We start from the raw sequence: 19,280 nt of genomic DNA, 5'->3' as shown, positions 1-19,280 counted from the left end.
ATGTAATAACTAAAACACAAGTAAAGTGGTATAAAAGGCAATGAAATGTTGGTTGTAGGGCTTGATTATCTCCCCACTTCATAGGTATTATTTTTTAGCCATGTTTGGGAGCGGGGGAGGGGTGTGGGGGTGCTTCTCCCTATTATTGCTATGAGGGTCCAAGGGGGAAACGATAATTTTCTAGAGGCCCCCCACTAGGGGTTTCAGAGTAGTGCCCCCCAAAGAGAATTTTTTGGGAAAATTTCCATTTAAAATATTATAATTTTGTAGTCAGTCTGGACTATTCAACATTAAGTCACATATCTAAACATAGAAGTTATATTAGGGGTTTTTTCCCTAAAGGGAAACCCTTTTTTTATGAGGGCAATTTATTGTGACTATGTATTATTGAGAGAACATTACAATTGAGAGAGAGGAGACTATGAAAGAGTGAAGAATATGTTGTATTGGATGTGTTGCAAGTTGTATCCCTTCATTTCGATGGACATAATAAAAGGAACAATTGACTGTTTTTTTTGTGGACATAGCCCAAACTAAGTGAGCCGCATATATTGATGTCTCCTTTGTATTCATATAATTACATGCTTTATTTCTATATTCCTTTTGATTTTGTTGCTCCATGGTCTTATTCTTAACACAAAATGCACCTTCTTGGCCTCTTTTCTAATTTTTTTTATGCTAGAGTCTAGTTAGATCGATAGACGTTCCCTATTGGAAATGAGATGCTAGAATTTTTGATTGATGACTAACATTATCTAGGGAATATCTTCGTTGCCTCTATTAAATTGATGGCTTTGATTTAATCCTCTAATCACCTCCCTTATCTCCATTAAATTCACGGCTCATGTTTAATCATTTAACATCCATCGTTTGATTCCATCATGATTTTCCCTTTGTTCTATGCTGCCTCTCTAGTTGGTTTTTGATGACTTTCTAAACTTCTCTCCATGCTCAAGATTTTAGGACATGCCCAAAGGCCACAAAAAAGCATCTCATTCTGTGAATACTTAGTGAGGGTGTAGATGAGGGCTAAGCAAAACAAAATCAATTGATACATATCAGTTTTCACTAACTGTAAGTTAGGTGGCTGTGCTAGTATATTTTGGTTTTGCATTATGAGGGATAAGAAAAATCAACTGATACATATCAACGTTCACCAACTGTGAGTTAGGTGGCTATGCTAATATAATTTGGTTTTGCATTATTGGAATGGTGAAATTCACTTGTTGATACTGAGTATTTTGGTTTTCCTAATGTTTTTGATACTTATGAATTGGTCTATAACATTGGAATTATTCATTTCAACCCATTTAAGAATGTGTAAATTAATCATGTGATGAATTGACCATTTTCTAATAGCTTAAAGTAATGGGAGGGGAAACCGACATCTTTGCCTTGAAATCTAATTGAAAGAATTTTTTGGATAGATAGAATTGCATATATTAGATATTAATATTGTGTAATCTTATTGCAATAAGGTATTCAAGGGTGTTGAGTTCATTTAAGCATTAATAAAATCAATTTCATTGATCCAAAATTGTAATTTAAAAACGTTATTTGAGAGGATTTTAATGATAACAAAGTTAAAAAAGTTGAAAATGTAAAATGTTAAACCTCCTTTATTATTATCAAATATTTTGTGTTGGATTTAACTCACCCAATTTTAGCAAAACATGAAAAAATGCATTTATTTAGCTACTTATCTTTTTAATAAGATTGTTCTCCATTTTTTCTTTTGAGAAAATCTAGGTGGATCAACGGATCATGCCTACTAGCTAAACTAGCAAAGCCTAACCCCAAGAGCGTCATGGAGAATTGACCATGTGACCTTCCATCAGCGAGATACCTTAGCAACTAAAACTCGACTAATTAAGCTAACCCTCAAGTCTAAAAACCTCAAGTCTAAAAATTATCCCCGCAGTGAACTAACATAACCCTAAAATATAATTAAAAACTTTACCATATTACAAATTATTGATAACCCTAAAATATAATTAAAAACTTTACCATGTTGCAAATTATTGATAGAGTTTGGTATGCTATTGAAAATACTATTGAATTACTGTGACCGTTCATCAATCTAATCTCGAGCTTGACGTGGATTACTCCAATAAATTATCATTTCACATAGTTAAAAAATAGACCTAAAATGCTTGAGAAGTAAATAGCTTTTGTTTACCAAGAGCCATAATTGATGTTAAATAATTTGATCACATTAAATTTGATGTTAAATAATTAACAATAAGCGAAAACCAATCCGCGTTTCGATTCTGGAAGACTTGGTCTTTCCCTGGGCTCACAGCTATCTTGTTGCGCATGTGTGAATTTCTCAACGCAAACAGGGGAGAGCTCCCTGGATGAACCTCTATTTTTAGAGATTCACTGATGGAGTTCTCTCTGTCTGTGTGCTTCATATTACAACTCTCAAATTTAATGTCCTTTCTGTATTAGGGACACTCGATTACCTATCTAGGCCCTTACAACTCTGTAGCTGCGTGTTCGGGCTTCGCAACAAACAGGTCTAGGCTTCCGTTGGAGTTCGGAGTGCCTTTTTGGAGAGATTCGTAGGGGAATTCGGTGGGCCTTGGTGCTGTTTCATGACAAGGCTCTTGTTCAATCAATCAAGGAAAAGGTAGACAGTGCAAGGCATAAGGCGGAGGATGGAATTGGGCCGCGGTGCGAGGAATGGCACAAGTTATTCCAAACCACCGTACACATTCATTATAATTATTGTCACAATTTTATCCTCTCACGTATTCCATTGCTTTGGAATTGTCGGGGCTTCCAAGGCCAACAGAACCTCGCAGGTTACATAACAAACCCGAATAAATACCTCACCAGATTGTCATTTCTTTGTTGTTGTTTGCAAATGCTGACGGCAGATGCGTTTATGGTGTTGTTGTTACAGCCAAATTGTAGCAGGGTGTGCGTCGTACAGGACTGTAATTGTAAGCTGCCCGCCTTTTGCTCTTTTAAAAGTCCGATCTGAATTTTCTAGCCCTAACCTGATCTGAATGCATGTCCTTTTCTTTTTGTCTTAAATTCACAGCTCTCGGAATTCGATATGGTAAATACTGTGGCGTTGGATGGACCGGCTGCCCCGGCGAGGAGCCCTGCGACGATCTCGATGCATGCTGCAAACTCCATGACGAATGCGTTGAGAAACAAGGTTAGGCCGCTCTGTATCTGCAATATCTGCTTGGTCGGTGTCTTTTTTAACCGTAATTTACTTGCCGTCGAATGTGCTTAAAGGACTCTGAAATTTATTTGCTCCAGGAGAGGTCGAGGACAGCTTTTGACAAAAGATGAATCTTGAGTTTAGGTTTAGGCCTATGCTTTGACGGTGTCCCTTTAGATGTTGCAGTGTTTCCTTCCTAAACGCGTCTAGCCTATCTCTAAGCTGTTGAGATGGCATTATATCGATATTTTTCTTCAATTGTAAAATAAATACTCTAATAAGGCTACCTGGCAAGACTGCAGAATTAACCTCATCTTTAATTCTGGACAAGATGCTGCCAGAGTAATTATTGAGCATCACCACTTACACTGTTTGACATGTAGATGCACTGCGTCCTCTCAGCTCCGGAGGGGCAAATCTGCCAAGTTTTTCGAGGAAACCAGCCTCTTTTTTTAAGAATCAAATCTAGATGGAACTATAACATTACCCTTCTCTGTCTGATCCTGCTAGATTCTTGCAGCTAATTATTGCAAAATTTGTATTTGAATTTGTATAATTCCTCAGGAATTCAGTAAAAACAGCCCTGTTAAAGACAGCTAAATTTGAGTATCTTTTACTAAGAGCTTTTGCACTTGACTTGGGGCCGTGATTTACAGAGCCGTATATCCAAAATATTATCTCTAATGATGCAGGATAGATTAAAGGAGATTTAGTGCATATAAAATACTAAAAGCAGATCGAGGGGTAGTTTAAAAACCAGCAATTAAATACATTGTTTAGGGTTATTCTGCAGACATTGCAGACATTTTTATCTGTAAGGATACATCTTAGAATGAGTTCAGAGTTTATAGTCAACTTGGAAAATGACCATGCAAGGCCAAAGAGTATAGTATGTTTTAACTCAGACTTGAGAAAAACTCAAGAGATGACTTTAGATATAAATTAGAATAATAAAGTAACACTAATTTTAAGAATCAAAGCAAAATGAATTCTTTTTCTTGAGTTAAATGTCCTCTATATACGAAAACGAAGATGCAGATTCAATCTGATTCATATTTGACTTGTGAGAGTGATCTGAGCACGACTCAGAGGACCTGACTCAACAAATTTTCTCAAAAAGCAGAATCAAACTGGGGAGCTGACTTGGCCTCAGAATAGTCTAGTTACTCTGGTTAGGTCCAATAGATGAAAAGAAAATAACCATATGTAAGATTGGTTGCAATCAGAGGAACAAGGTGCTTGACAGCCCGGATTGGGGTAGAGGTCTGGGTGGGGGGAGATGAACAAGGTGGTTGACAGCCCGGCTTGGGGTAGAGGTCTGGGTGGGGTTAGAGGAACAAGGTGGTTGACAGCCCGGCTTGGGGTAGAGGTCTGGGTGGGGGAAAGATCTCTGTGGGCATATGTGTACCTATTATTTTTTTAGATTACCATAACGTCCAATAAAGAAGCTAATGTAGTATTTATTTTTCTTTAATGTATTTAAATATCTGTAATAATCTAGGTTCATGGGTTTTGGATTGACGGTGAATGGGGCTTAAGGATTGATGGTGAATGGGTCTTTTGTTAAGGAACTCTATGCGAAAAAGTTACTGGTTCAAATCTCTATGTGTATTCACTCCACAAAAAAACTATAAATAATCTAGTTTAGATTTGTCTTAGCTATTTTATTTACCGGGGTTGCAAAAACATTGAGGTTTGGATCTATTATTTATTTCATTTGGGGCAAATTTCAATGATAATTAAATAGTCCAATAGGGTGCAAAATAATTAAATTTCGCATTTAGGGTTTTTTTTTGTCGTCAGGTGTTTAATAAATTTGAGTTAATATGTATCTATGTTAATAAAATAATTATGAAGTATAATAAGAAATAACAGTGAGCACAAATTTTAGTCAAATTTAGTTGGACCTATCCTAATAGATATTTCTCTAATGAGTTTTATTTTAAATTCATAAACATAGAAAATGATCCCAATTAAAGTTTAATTCGATTTTGACAGGATTCTTTAACAAAGCTTTGTAATGAGGCCTCACAATGCTTAAATATTAAAGAACATAAACATACTAGAACTGCAAGAACACCTTATCAACTTAGAGCCCTTTCATCCAAGCTGATATTTCTTATCAAATCAGAGCAATCCCAAGTTTCGTAAAATGGCTCAGGAGCTGTCGGAATGGACCATTAAGCTTTGCATGATTTAGTCAAACTTTGGTCCGTTTTTCACTGCTTAGTTTGGGTACATAATATTTTTTTTTTTTTTTTTTGAGTAGAAATCAGGTCTATTAATGTAATATGCATTTTTTTAATCACCCAGTGTGAAATGGTTCTTAGTTGTTTTAAGTGATTAACAGAATGCTACATAAAAGGGAAACAGTTGAAAAGGAGATTATATAACTTGTTCTACTTGTGAAATGGCCCTTGCGGAACTCTTGAGCATGTGACAACCTTCCAAATTGACCACAGTAGTTTGTCAACGCTTTTGCATGTCGAACCAGAGATCAATCTCAACGAAGTTTCATTGCTTTTGGGTTAATTTTTTAGATTTTTGCTTCAATGATTATTTTTTAAATCGAAAAGCTGCTTGGACCTGAACCATAAAATACCACAGATTACTGTTGTCAGTTAAATGTTCGCTGCTGATTTTTCGTATATGCTTGAAGATCGCATTGCACTTTGTTTTGGTATATGCAGTTATATAAATTTTCTTAGTTTTTATTGTGGAAGTGAAATATAATGACAATTATGTGCACTTAAGTAATGCAGGGGTGATGAATGTGAAATGCCATGAAAAGTTCAAGAAGTGTATCAAAAAGGTCCAGAAGTCTGGAAAACCTGGATTTTCTGAGCAGTGCTCCTATGACGTAGCAGTCCCGACCATGACTCAGGGCATGGATATGGCCGTTATGTTTAGCCAGTTTAACAGTCCTAGCCATGAACTATAAGGAATCATTCAAGATAAGGATGCAGGGTATTCTTTGCTTCAGGTTGTGAATTGTGAGGATATTTGGAGTCAAGGCCTTAGAATATTAACCAGTGAAAGCGTGTATCTGTGAATCCTGAAAACCATTAATGTTATTCAAGCTAGAGGAAGATGGCTGACCTCTTCATCAGGGATCACATTAGATTCGTCTAATCATGTTCAAATCACATGATTCCAAATTTCAGTTCAGACAGTCTAGGGTGCCCACAGACATTTCAAGGTATCTCTTCCCTCTCCAGTGTGGATTCTGAATTTTGTTCAGACTTTGAAGTATGCTATGTTTAACTGCAAGTGACCTCTCGTTAAGGTACCATTCCTGAAATATTGATCTCATTCAATTTCTATCTTGTCAATAAACAAATATATGCTTGCTACCTCGAAGCATATAATTGAAAATGGTACTATGTTGTGTTGTAAACAAATGCCATTGAAAATAATTATCTTCTTCTAGCAACTATTTAGTGCGGGCCTTTGTGGATAAAATGAGTTGTCCTTGCTAACTATCAATAAAAACAAGAAAAGAAACAATCCATGTTGTATTAATTTTAACTCAAATTTAGAGCCACAGACATTCTTATCCAAATATTTGGATGCTAAGTAATAGGATGAAAAGTTCCAGTTTAATGGATCTGCTCTTGTTTGTGTTTCTTATTCACTTTGTAGAGACAATTGATGGTTCTTTTCCAATATTGTGTAAGAGGTTTTAGAATCGTAACCAATTGCCCCTTTTATATAAGGGGGCTAACCTTTAATTTTCCGAAAAGAAGCTTTATATCCTTTTTATTACTTGAGAAAGGCCAAAGATATACTTTTCGTACTATGCATGTGCATAAAACCCATCCACATACAAAAAAAGTTAAACTCGACCCTATCAGAGTCTCAGATACTGCTAGCATATTTCTTATCACCCTTCTAGGTGATATCTCGTTACATGATCTGTTTGCATAAGAAGGAATTTGTTTGACTAATGGAAATTCCATCTCCGTAGCCAGAAATCTGGAGACAGAAGAGGGTAAAAGGCAGTCACTGAAAGATTCTGCGAAGAGGCTGATCCAGAGCTGCCTTAATAGCACACCATCTTCAATTATGCAGAAGTTGCATCCGCAGCCCTTTCCGATAACTAAAGGGGATTGACCTTTTAACCAAAAGGAGTATATGGTCACCCAAAAGGAGCAATCGGAGCTTGACCAACAGGAGAAAGGATTACTAATCAAATGTAGGAGAAAGGATTACTTTTCCATCACTCCCTACTTGCTTGTTTGTTGAGGAATAACGCTTATTCGTGATGAATTGTTAAGGTGTTATAAGGACAATTAGAACAATGCACAAAAATATCACATAATAAAACATTTGGATGTGGGTAGTTTAATACCATTGCTATAGTTGAGTTCAACCCTAGTTGGACAGTATGACAAGTGGATAGCTGCACGATGCATGTACATATATTAAATTAGGCAAGAACTTAATATGAGTGTCGTTCTGACCTTTGCCTCTACAAGGATCTATAGTCCTACGTACACCCAATATTCCATGGAGCTGATCCCACTAACCCTAATATACCTCATTAATGTTTATTGGGTTAACTGCATGAGAAATAGACAGTAGATTATAAGAATACCTTTGAGGCTAAACAGAAATTGTACAAGTTTTGGCTTTACATACAACTTACTGCCTATTTGTCATTAGATTATAAGAATACCTTTGAGGCTAAACAGAAATTGTACAAATTTTGGCTTTACATACAACTTACTGCTTATTTGTTATTAGATTATAAGAATACCTTTGAGGCTAAACATAAATTGTACAAGTTTTGGCTTTACATACAACTTGCTGCTTGGTCTTCGTTTCTGCAAAAAATTGCTATGAATCTACTACGAGGCCAATTCGCTCTCTAATTGTAGGCTTCTTCACGAGATACCCCTTTTCTGGACTTCCCAAAGTAAAGCTTCTTTACGAGATACCCCTTTTCTGGACTTCCCGAAGTAAGGCTTCTTTACGAGATACCCCTTTTTTGGACTTCCAAAGTTGATTATGACTTTTCTTTATATATTACAATGTGGACTTCTATAAAAAGTCTAGCAGTAGTCTAATGGGCCTATTTTTGACAAATTTTCTGGCCAATATTCCGTGAAATCTGGTTAGAATTGAAAAAATCAAAATTTTGAGTTGTTGAGTCTGCACAATCTGAGTGTCCCATAGGTTTTCCAGGACTAAATCCATTTCTGCTTTCAAAAATGCAATTAACACAATGAAATAATGTCATCTCACTATGAATCGAGTCACCAGATTCTAGCAAGAAATGCCAAAAATTCTCCTCATTAGATTGCTCCAAAGTTTTATTCTTCCATGTATCCTCTTCAACCAATGGATTTCACATGCTTGAAAATACGGCAAAAGGAATTGTAATCCTATCAAACACAGTTTCGTCTGATATATAAGATAAAGTTTCTTCCCCTCCCACATATAATTGAGGATTCTTTCGACTGTATTACAATGAAGAACCTATGACAAAGCCATAGGTTTGAAACCAAACTAAATACATATGAAATATATGGCATTGCTTTCGTCATGCGATTTCAGCTGCCAACCAATTTTCTATGTAAAATTCGGTCAATCCATTTAGTGCTGGTTTGTGAAGTCCAGTTTCACAAGGTGGTTTAACTATTTTACAGTGGAATTCAATGAACAAATCTTATGCATACTTTGAGAGAGATAAAATCGGAGATGTAGCGATTTCATGGTTACAATTATAAGATGTAGGGGAAAATAACACTGCATCAACTTATGTCAATTACATGGCTCATATATCTAGACCAACGTTTTCCTTTGCCTAAAAGCTTCAAATATAAGCATAAAAAGCAAACTCGAGGTCGCAGCAAAATACACACTAGCTTTGGGGATATACGCTCTTTTTCTTGCTACTTTGCAGAAGGCTCACAGGTTATCATGGAAGTGTCCAATCTGTCCACATAATAAACTGATCTGCCGACGGAATCTATATGGTTTTTGTAGGGCAAACCTTTTATAACACATTTTTCACGTGCGAAAAAAGGAAATTAACAGCGCGTATTAGTGCAACATGCACAATGGCATTAATCATTCAAGAAATATGTATCATAGCCAATTGCAACACGAATACATAATACAGTTATGTTCTGACCTGCTTATGGAACATACTTGTAGTGAAATTGATCAAATGAGCACATTGTAAAACTAATGACAGCAACAATAAAAATTATCTTTCAATCAATGTACAAAACATAATCCCGCCACATATTTTTAAAAATACATTGCCTATTATGCTCAGATTTGCACCATCGTTTTAAAAACTGGTCTGGTTGAACCAGAAATCGGTCAATCTGGCCAGTTAGCTCCTTGAGAGATCAAACTGACCCAACAAATCTGATTTGTTGGATGGTCAGGACCAATTGGGTACCAAACCGGCTGGTTTGGCCGATTTTTGTAAAAAACCGGCCAGTTAGGAAGCCACATGGTTGGGCATGTTGATGGGACTTCTAGTCGGTTTTAAGCAAACCATGGTAGGTTCCCTTCTAAATCTGCCCCCCAAGCTTATAAAATGATGTGTAAGCTCCTATTTGCCTCACACATTTGATTTTTAGTGTTTGTGTGCAAATGAAAGCGTGGATAGTTCTACAACAACATTGAGTTTTGGAGCAGCAACAACAAGTTTAAAGGTTCTTTGCCATCTTGGAGCTAGTTTGGAGCTGTCTAGTGGAGTGGGGGGTGTTGATTCGAATGCATATTTGGTAGTTGAACCAAGAGATAAACTGAACCAACAAGACCAAGCATGGCACATGGTGACTCATGAGGGAAGCAATAGTCGTGCAACTCGACAAACTCATGCTTCTAGTTCTGCTAGGCCTAGTGATGTTGCTCATGCTACTACTAGCACTGCTATTGAGGCTGGAGAGGAGTTTGAGGAGTCCTCAAAATCTGAGCTAGATGATGTTTATGTAGCTCCTGGTGATGATCCCATGTGTAGTAGTGGTAATGAGTTTGATGAGTGATCATATCGATCAATGATTTGTAGTAGGCTAGTGGCCTAGTAGCTTGAGTTGTAGCGTTGTTTTTGGACTCGGGAGGGCATTTAGAGCCTCATTGTAGCATTGTTTTGGGACTCTATAGGCCATTTAGAGCCTCACTAGTTATGTATTTTGTCAATGATATCATTGATATGTATTGCACTCAATGCCATTTTGATTTATGCAACCTTACATGGTATATAGATGAGAATACCTTCCATATTTTATCTCTAATGGTTTGTAATCTTAATATATATATTCATTAAAATTAATTATTTTATGTATTTTTTCCAATTATTTTTTATTGAATCCAGATTGAATCACGGTTAGATAGGTGGCTTGTTCGAAACCCGGTTTTGGTTTTTAAAACTATGATTTGCACACAATAAAAATGAGCGAGACTCGAGCCTTAGTAGTCACAGGGCTCAGGCGTTAAACCACAACGACATATATGCAATAGAACCACCATGATCGAGTTATGAGGGTGGAAAGGCCTCGATACTTCCTCTTTCACTTAAGCTGCGAGGCTAGCCGTTTAGGTATCAGAAGGGATGGGGAACCCAAACCTATTAGGCCAAGTGTTTGGGCGCCATAACCAAGCGCGTAAGCATGGGAGATCTGGGCTGTTGATGGATGAGTACCCATGGCTGTTGGATGGCCTTGAAGGTTTGGTACCTCAGCGGTTTTAAGTGGAGTGCCAAGGCAAATTCCCGGGGTCAAAGTTCTGGGATGATGTGATAGTGGGGCCTGTTGAATGCCCAAAATGATGAAGGCAACCTTGGCCAAATAATCGTGAAACCCCTCAGTGGGATCCATGCTTACATGGAGTACAACATGGAGGATGTGACGAGGGATGGCATTTCCTTATGGTTGGGGCGGTGATGTCACCTTGGACCCATGACCATGGAGATTTAGGATGCAGGGCATGGTAGAATGTCTGAGATTTAAGTCCCCGGGTGACTTGTTGTGAGGGACCCATTGGTGAGGAAAAGTGCAACGTGGCGTGGAGTTCCCTTGCTAGTTAAAGGGGAGTTGCGATGTGAGGCGAAATTGCAATGCCACATGAGCCCTGGAGGTTATCCCTGGAAGTTTGGCGGGGATCAGTGTGAAGACTCATTGAGGTTCATTACAACTGGGTGACGTTTCTGTAGGGGGGCTTGCACCTTTATACACCCAATGTAATTTTCTAATATCTACATATATTTCTATGGTTGGTTCATGTCGACCATAAGAGTTGCGATTAGTTTGGGACTAGGTATGAGCAGATCGACAACTGTCGCTTGGCATGACATGGTTTGTTATTTGGCAACCACGGAGTGAGTTCTTTCATTTTTCTTTCAACACTACAATTAATTAGCTCATCAAAATGAATTGTAGTGAATAAACCATATGCTATTTACTTTAATTTGCTACTTCATTATTATCACTTGATTATTGTTGAGACCTAATTAATGTACCTTAATCAACCTACAACTCTAGATTAAAATGATCAACTCTAAACTCTAATTAATATAATGACATTCATCCATTCTTTTATTTCCTTTTCCTTTCTTGTTTTGGCCTTAAAATTGCAACAAACAATGAGCTTGAAGGTTTCGAGCCTTTGGGAAAACTCTCTTACAACTAAAATACAATATCTTTGTATTCTAGAAATTGAAGACATCAAAAAGTTGAAAATGTAACTACTTTTGTTTTCTTAATGAAAGATGGTTGTTTTTTTCTCGTGAAAAAAAACTAAACTACAATATCTTTATTCAATTGCCTAAATAAAATCACATCACCAACAACTTTCTATAGCTCTTGGTCATCAAACTTATAAATTAATCAAATGCCCAAAATGGAAATTCAAAAAAAAAAAAAAATAAGGGTTTATTATAGTGTCCTTTTCTTTTTAAATATTAATTTTATCTTGCGATTAATAAAATTCAATAGTTATGGTTTATATATATGTGTGTACTCATTATCTCTAGAAAGGGCCCTAGGTAACCCAATTAATCAAATTTCTTATCGTTGGGGGTGGTTTTCTACCCTATCCTCTTACCCAAGTGTTGCTATCCATTTTGGACCAATTAATCCTTTAGTTGTTGGTTCTAATTTGAAATACTAATGGATCTCAAAGCACTTGAACTATCCCTAAGTGATTCCTTGTTACCCACGATCTAGCTTCTTCCATAAACTTGGCAAACAAGCTCCCTTACATTTCCCCCTCTTGATTCTCTTGATTTTAGTTCTCGTGTTTGAGCCAAAAAGGTGCTCCCTCCTTATGATGCATAGTTCAAATCCTTGAACCTTCTACTTTGTCAAATTATTAATGCATATGAATTCAAACCAAATTATTTATTCAAAAACACTTTTAGTCACCAAGTATTCACATCCTTTTGAAATTAAGCCAAATTTCATTCAATAATTAAACATATGCTAGAGACATTCAATTGGTCTTTAGAAAATAGAATTTTTTAAAAAGGCCTTATGTTTATAGGACATTCTTTTGAAATTAAGCCAAATTTCATTCAATAATTAAACATATGCTAGAAACATTCAATTGGTCATTAGAAAATAGAATTTTTTAAAAAGGTTTTATGTTTATAGGAGAATGTAGTAACTATAACATGGAAAAATATAGAAAATAGATGGTGACTAGATGAAGATTCAAGGGCCCATCACCTGAGCCATCTCTTTTCCTTTGAATCTGAAAACCAAGTTGCCACATCTCAATTAGGGCTTGAAACCCTCCATGATGCAAAATGATCCACATTCCCTATACGGTGCTCTTGAAACAAATGGCTCCTCCATGAGACCTCAATGAAGGGTATCTACCAAACTACCAAGAGATATCCAATGTCCAAAGGAGGACACGAAATAAGCAAACAATTGACGTCAACCATCCACTGAGTAAGCCATCACAACTATGTATATCCATCATAAATAATCTCTCATGTTGAAATCCATCTCAAACCATCCAATGGCTGAGCATACATCATAGAACCCTAAATGTCATGAAGAATATATAAACATAATGTAAATACTTAGAGTAACTTGAAACTATAATAGCAACCTTGAGTTTTTTTAAATGGAGGATGTTTATAGATTTTCTTGGAGCCAAAATTGAGCTTGAATGAAGAACCATTTCAATGTGAATGTAATAACTCTGAGCATGACTAAGGACCTTCAATTGAATGAGTTGGTTCAACTTGTGTCACTGGAAATTGATCAACAAACTTCTTGAAGTGTTCATCTCATTGAATGCACCACAAAATGAGGGAAAATCATGTTAAATAATTATCGCATGCTTTCAAATGAGTAAGGATGCAACTATGCACTTATTAAAGAAATAAGTGCATTCGGAAATTGACTTTTATTCTTGTATTTTGAGGTTATATGTTATCTTTTGAGTGATTTGGAGTGCATAATTAATTGGTCTTTCCTCTAATGCCACAAGTGGACAAAAGTGGTGTGATAACAAAGTCAACCAAGAGATCATATTGAATGAATTCACATAATAAAGAAAGTGAACCAAGGGATTGATAAGATGTTAGTTGTAGGGCTATTTTTTTTGCCATGTGAATTTGAATGTATAAGTGTCATTGTTTTCCAAAATAAGAAAACTAGTGGTATTTTTGTATGTGTGGATTTTTGTGGGATTTTTTTTTTTTTTTTTGTGTAAGTCAGATGTTTATATTAGAATACAAAATAGAGTACAAAAAATCCGCAGAAGCAGATCGAGAGCAGGGATGTGCAATAGTTCATAGTTTATCACCTGCTCAGAGATATCAGAAATAGAGACTGCAAAATGCACACCACGCAGGGTGGCCCGAGCTATACTTGTGCCTAAAAACGATACTGCCGAGACATTACAGTTCATGAAATTAACATAGATAGACTTAGGCCGATACATAGAAATAGACGAAGGAAACATCAGAAGTGACTTCCTTAGATATACTTGCCCATCTGGCTGATGGTTTCCAGACCCATCTCCCGCATATGTTTGTCCATTCTTGCTTGCATGGCTTCAATTGATTCGTTGTCCTGTACCACCGTTGTGGCCTGCTGCGGAGCAACGGGCGCTGGGTTAACAGAATCCCTCAGGAGCCTGATGAGCAGAGTCAGCTTTCTATTGACTGTCTGAACAGCCTCATGCACAGTGGTGATTCGGCCGTCCAGCGAGTTGTTGTAGTCGATTATCTTTGCCATTTGAGCCTCCGTGAGGTTCACCTCAGTTACAATTTTCTCCTTTTCCTTCTCGATCGATTCCAGTGCTTTGGCGATGAGAGTCTTGGTTCGCCAGCTCTCTGCTTTTGTTCTAACAAACTGAGTTGCCCTCTTCGAGGGGGTGCCCGGATCCTTCATCCAATCGACCTCCTCTGCAATCTCCTCCTCCGTGCGCCCCTCTTCCTCCTGCTTAGCCTTGGCTTCCAGATCAGCAACTTTACGTTTGTTCTTAGTTGCCGTGCGGGTTTCATAGGCCCTCTTCGCCTCTTGGAAGTCCCGATTTGCAGCAGCACAACGGCAATCTCCCGCTTCCATATCTAGCTCTCTGTGCTCCTCCCAACTAATACAATTGCCGTTCACGGATGCGTGCTCGACCTTGTGAAGAGAAACTATGGAGAAAACAGGGTGTCTGCCCTCAGATTTATAGTGTTTTCGTTTGTGAGCCCTCCTGAGGTTTGTCATGATTCCGCTAGAAGTGTGAGTACTGTTGCAATAAATTGGAATGAGGTTCGCACAAGCTAGGCCGCTGCAGGTCGAATTGGAATGGAAGTGGCTGCGCATCATCCAATTGAGAATATGCCAAGTGTCCTGTACGTTAGATTTGTTGCTATGGTTAATAGTGGTGTCTGAAAATCCTTGTTTGCCTGCATGCTTGGTTTTCCTGTGCATTGCCTCGAGCCAGCCCGCCTCTTTAGATATCACCATAAATGTTATTGATGCCTCCCCATACGGATCCCTTCCATGTGTCTTAATTCTAAATCTGCTGATGCTATAAGCTCTGTGGTTCGATCTATAATGATCACTCGTCTGTCTGGCCTGCCGCCGCCAGGTACACCACCGCCAGAGATGTCCTGTCATTCCGTTGCCTTGGTTATTATTGCTGCTTTTTCCGGTGTCCTCAAACATCCGGTCCCGTAACCCGACCCCTTCACCTGCTAGGCTGGATCGGCTTGGATTAAATCCTTCTCTGCCAGCTGTGCACATGTCACCTTGAGGATTGGGCAGTTTACCTCCTGCCAACAGCTGTCCAAAATTTTGTTCGGGTTGTCAGCTCCATGGTTTGCCAAGAAATCTGCCAACCCATTCGCCTTTCTTCTTACTGTTTGGAAAACCAAACCTCTCCTTTCTGCTATCAGCTCCGCTATGCTCTCCGTAGCTTTAGCCAGTCTCCAATGTTTGGTGGCTTTACTGGCTCTTGTGCCTGCTTGTAAGCGTTTGGCCGCCGTGATGGCCAAGGAAGAATCCCCCTCCACTATGATATTTCCTTGTCGGATTGTTCTTAGAATTTTCAATCCTTGCTCAAGTGCCGCAAACTCTGCTTCATTATTGGTGCTTTCTCCAAGCGCTCTGCAGTAGATATGAACAATGTCGCCCGCCTGATTGCGGATTGCACCTCCGATACCTGCTGTTCCTGGGTTGCCCCTCGATGCCCCGTCGAAATTCAATTTTAGGCCTCCCTCTGGCGGGCATTGCCATCTGAGGATTTGCGGTGAGGGTGGTGACCTGTTTCCCCCAGTCGGTTGATTGCTGGAGGCCTCCAATTGAAAACTCTTCAATATGCGTAAGTCCTGGTCCGAAGGTTTTTCATTCGGTTCTTCTTTGCACTTTGTCTGTATGAGCTGTTTGATGTTAATTGTTATTGATTCTTTTGCACATTCTATGTTTCTTACTTCCTCCTGAAATATCCTTCGATTCCGCTCTTTCCATACTGTCCATAAGATGAAGCCTGGGGCGCACTTCCATATACTTTCAACTCTTCGAATTCTAGAAAAGTTTCTCCTCCAATTGATTATGGTTTCCTGAATGGAGTCTCTGTCCCGATCAGAAGCTCCAAGAATTTCTTCCATCCAGTGCCAGAGCTGGGAAGCCCACTCACAGGAATTAAAGAGATGATTCATTGTCTCCGCCTCCTCCATGCACATGGGACATCTAGAAGGTCCCCTGAACCCTTTTTTTAATAAGTTTTCCCAGGTTAGGGTTTTCTTCTGCATAAGAAGCCATAGAAAAGTTCTAACCTTCGGCCATTGTAGACTGTCCCAAACTTTATCGTTCCAGGGCACTGTAACAGGCTGCTCTTCCCTCTCTATGATACTCCTGGCTTCTTTTAGGGAGAACTCACCGTTGCCTGTCGGTCCCCATCTGAGCTTGTCATTTTCAGCTGCAATTCGGATTTGTTGATTTAAAGCTTGAATGGTTTCCTGAATGTCTTCGTTGTAGGTAGTGTTGAAAACTGTCCATTCCCGCCAGTCTGGGTCTTCACTGGTTGAGTTCCAGTATTGATTGACTCTGTATTTGCCCTCATTTTGATAGTTTTGCTTCACGGGTCGAAGTTGAGGGGTTTCCAGTTTCGGGGACTGCTGCCAGGCGTCCTCCCAGAAGAGTGCTTGAGTTCCATTACGTATCTCCCAGAAGCTATAGTCCTGAACAATACTTCTATTGTTCTTGGCATGGTTCCATATTGGTGAACCGTTGGGAGCGTCCTGCATTCTTATAAGTTCTAGATTGGTGCTATTCGGCATATACTTTTCCTTCCAGTGAGTGGCCCATGGTAGGCTTGTGTCAGAGATCCATTTCCACCATATTTTGGCCCCGCAGATTTTGTTTACTACTGAGGGATCAACCAAGTTAAGCCCCCCCTGTCCTTAGGTTTACACAGTTTCTGCCAAGCCACCAAAGCCCATTTTTTCTTTTCGCTGTTTCCACTCCATAAAAAGGAGCGCTGAATGATTCTCATTTGATTTAAGATTCCTTTTGGAGCAGGAAGAATTGAAAGCATGTACTGAGGGATAGCCTGCAAGACCACTTTTGTTAGTATTAACCTACCTGCGAAATTCAGAGCCCTGTTAGTCCAATGTTTGCACTTCCTTTCCATGCTTGCTAGGACTTTCTCCCAGTGAGCCTTTTGCCAAGGTCTGAGAGTTAGAGGGGCACCAAGATATCTTGAAGGTAATGAGCCAATTTTGAACCCCAGAAGCCTAGACAGATGAGATTGGATAGCCTGATGCGTGTTGAAGAAGAAGATGGTGGATTTGGAGAAATTAATCTCCATTCCCGAAGCTTTGCTAAAAAGATTGAGGATGTCTCTGAAAGCTAAAGCTTCTTTTACTGTTGGAGTACCATGTAACATGGTATCATCCACAAACTGTTGATGAGTTGTAGCTGGAATGGATCTGATAGGTTGCAAACCTCTAATTTGACCCTCTGCTTTTTTCTTGGCAATTATTCTGCTCAGGCCTTCCATAAGGATGACAAACAGAAATGGGGATAAGGGATCCCCCTGTCTGATGCCCCTGGAAGGGCTGAAGGGAGCTGAAGGGGCGCCATTCACAAGGATGGAATATCTAGGAGATTTTATGAGGGCTAAAACCCATTTGATCCATTGTCTACTGAAACCAAAAGCTTCTAAAACTGCTTCCAGGTAAGACCAACTTACCTTGTCATAAGCTTTGGAAAGGTCTAACTGCATGAGCATTCCGGCTTCTTTCCGCGAGTGAAGTGAGTGAATCATCTCCTGTGCAAGCAAAATATTGTCTAGAATTTGCCTACCCTCCACATAGCCAGACTGCTCTTGTGAGATGATGCCAGGGAGAATTGCTTTCAGCCTATTGGCTATGACTTTTGAAATGATCTTGTAGATGACATTGCAAAGGGCTATGGGTCTGAATTTTTCTGGTGTATTAGCTTCCTCCACTTTGGGTATAAGAGCAATGAAAGTTGAGTTTAGAGATTTTAGGATCGTTTTGGAGCGTCTTGAGTCTTCCACGATCTCCCATATGTCTTGCTTTACAATGTTCCAGCAGGCTTTATAGAAGTTGATGGTAAATCCATCCGGTCCAGGAGCTTTGTCGCTTGGCATACTTCTGACTGCCTCCTCTACTTCTTCCATGGTAATGGTTCTTCTTAGGGCCCAGTTCTGATCCTCTGTGATGGTTTTAGGTATGACATTGGTAATTTCTTTGATGGCTTCCTCTCTGTTGATCCCTGGTTCTTGCGCTATGAAACTGAAGTGATCCGATAGGGAGGCTGATATCTCGTTATGATTTCTAAGAATTTCTCCCTCACTGTTTTTTAGTTCAAGGATTTTGTTGGCACTTCTATAGTCCATGGCTGATCTGTGGAAGAACTTAGTGTTTTGCTCCCCTTCCTTTAACCAAAGGATTCTTGATTTCTGCTTCCATAATGATTCTTCCTGCTTGCATCTATTGTGCCATTGTTGAGTAAGCTCTTTTTCTTGTTCACAGGTTTCTTCATTTCTATAGCCTGCCGCACCATCCTTGTGAATTTGTTCCAGCTTGTTTTCGATGATAGCTTTCTCCTGAAAGATATTTCCGAAAACTGTTTTATTCCAGTCCTTTAATCTCATTTTGATGTTTTTTAGTTTCTTTTGAAGATTGAACATTTTGGATCCTTCTTCAACTAAAGGTTCTGACCACCATTTTTCCACCACTGTGAGGAAGTTGGGGTGTTCTATCCAGAACTTTTCAAACCTGAAGGGTTTATTCTTGGGGGTACCCTGAAGCTCAACCGCTAGTGAGATCGGCCAGTGGTCCGACCCTCCACTTGGGAGGATGTTCGACTCAACTACCGTTCCATCTAAAATTAAGTTTTCCGAGACTAAGAAACGATCCAGTCTTGAAGAAATTAGCCTTTCACCTCCCCTTCTGTTGTTCCATGTGAATTTGCCACTTTTAGGGTATACATCTACCATTCTTGTATTATCAATGAAACTTATGAAGGTCTCCGCATCCCTGTTTAGTTTTCTGAGGCCTCCTTTTTTCTCCAGGAGGGAGGTGATCATGTTGAAATCTCCCCCCACTATGTATTTAGCACCAGGGTGCCTTTCTATAAATTTGGATAAAGACTCTAGGAAA

The 19,280-nt window shown here is 38.9% G+C and overlaps 1 protein-coding gene across 1 annotated transcript; it reads left to right on the top strand.

The window, feature by feature from the left end:
- The first annotated feature begins 2,249 nt into the window (after positions 1 to 2,249).
- Positions 2,250 to 6,618, top strand: LOC149144927 (putative phospholipase A2 homolog 1). The gene is made up of 4 exons (XM_089448744.1): positions 2,250 to 2,807; positions 2,909 to 2,948; positions 3,050 to 3,169; positions 5,941 to 6,618. Exons 1-4 carry the CDS (start codon positions 2,661 to 2,663, stop codon positions 6,117 to 6,119), a joined length of 486 nt encoding a protein of 161 aa, XP_089304870.1. The 5' UTR covers positions 2,250 to 2,660; the 3' UTR covers positions 6,120 to 6,618.
- Positions 6,619 to 19,280: the final 12,662 nt, after the last annotated feature.

Source organism: Pinus tabuliformis, chromosome X (genome assembly GCF_031772625.1).
Source record: "Pinus tabuliformis cultivar Carrire ecotype Pingquan chromosome X, CPIR1, whole genome shotgun sequence".
Lineage (NCBI taxonomy): Eukaryota > Viridiplantae > Streptophyta > Pinopsida > Pinales > Pinaceae > Pinus > Pinus tabuliformis.
The sequence above is the reverse complement of the archived record's forward strand: the minus strand, read 5'-3'. Positions and strand labels throughout refer to the sequence as shown.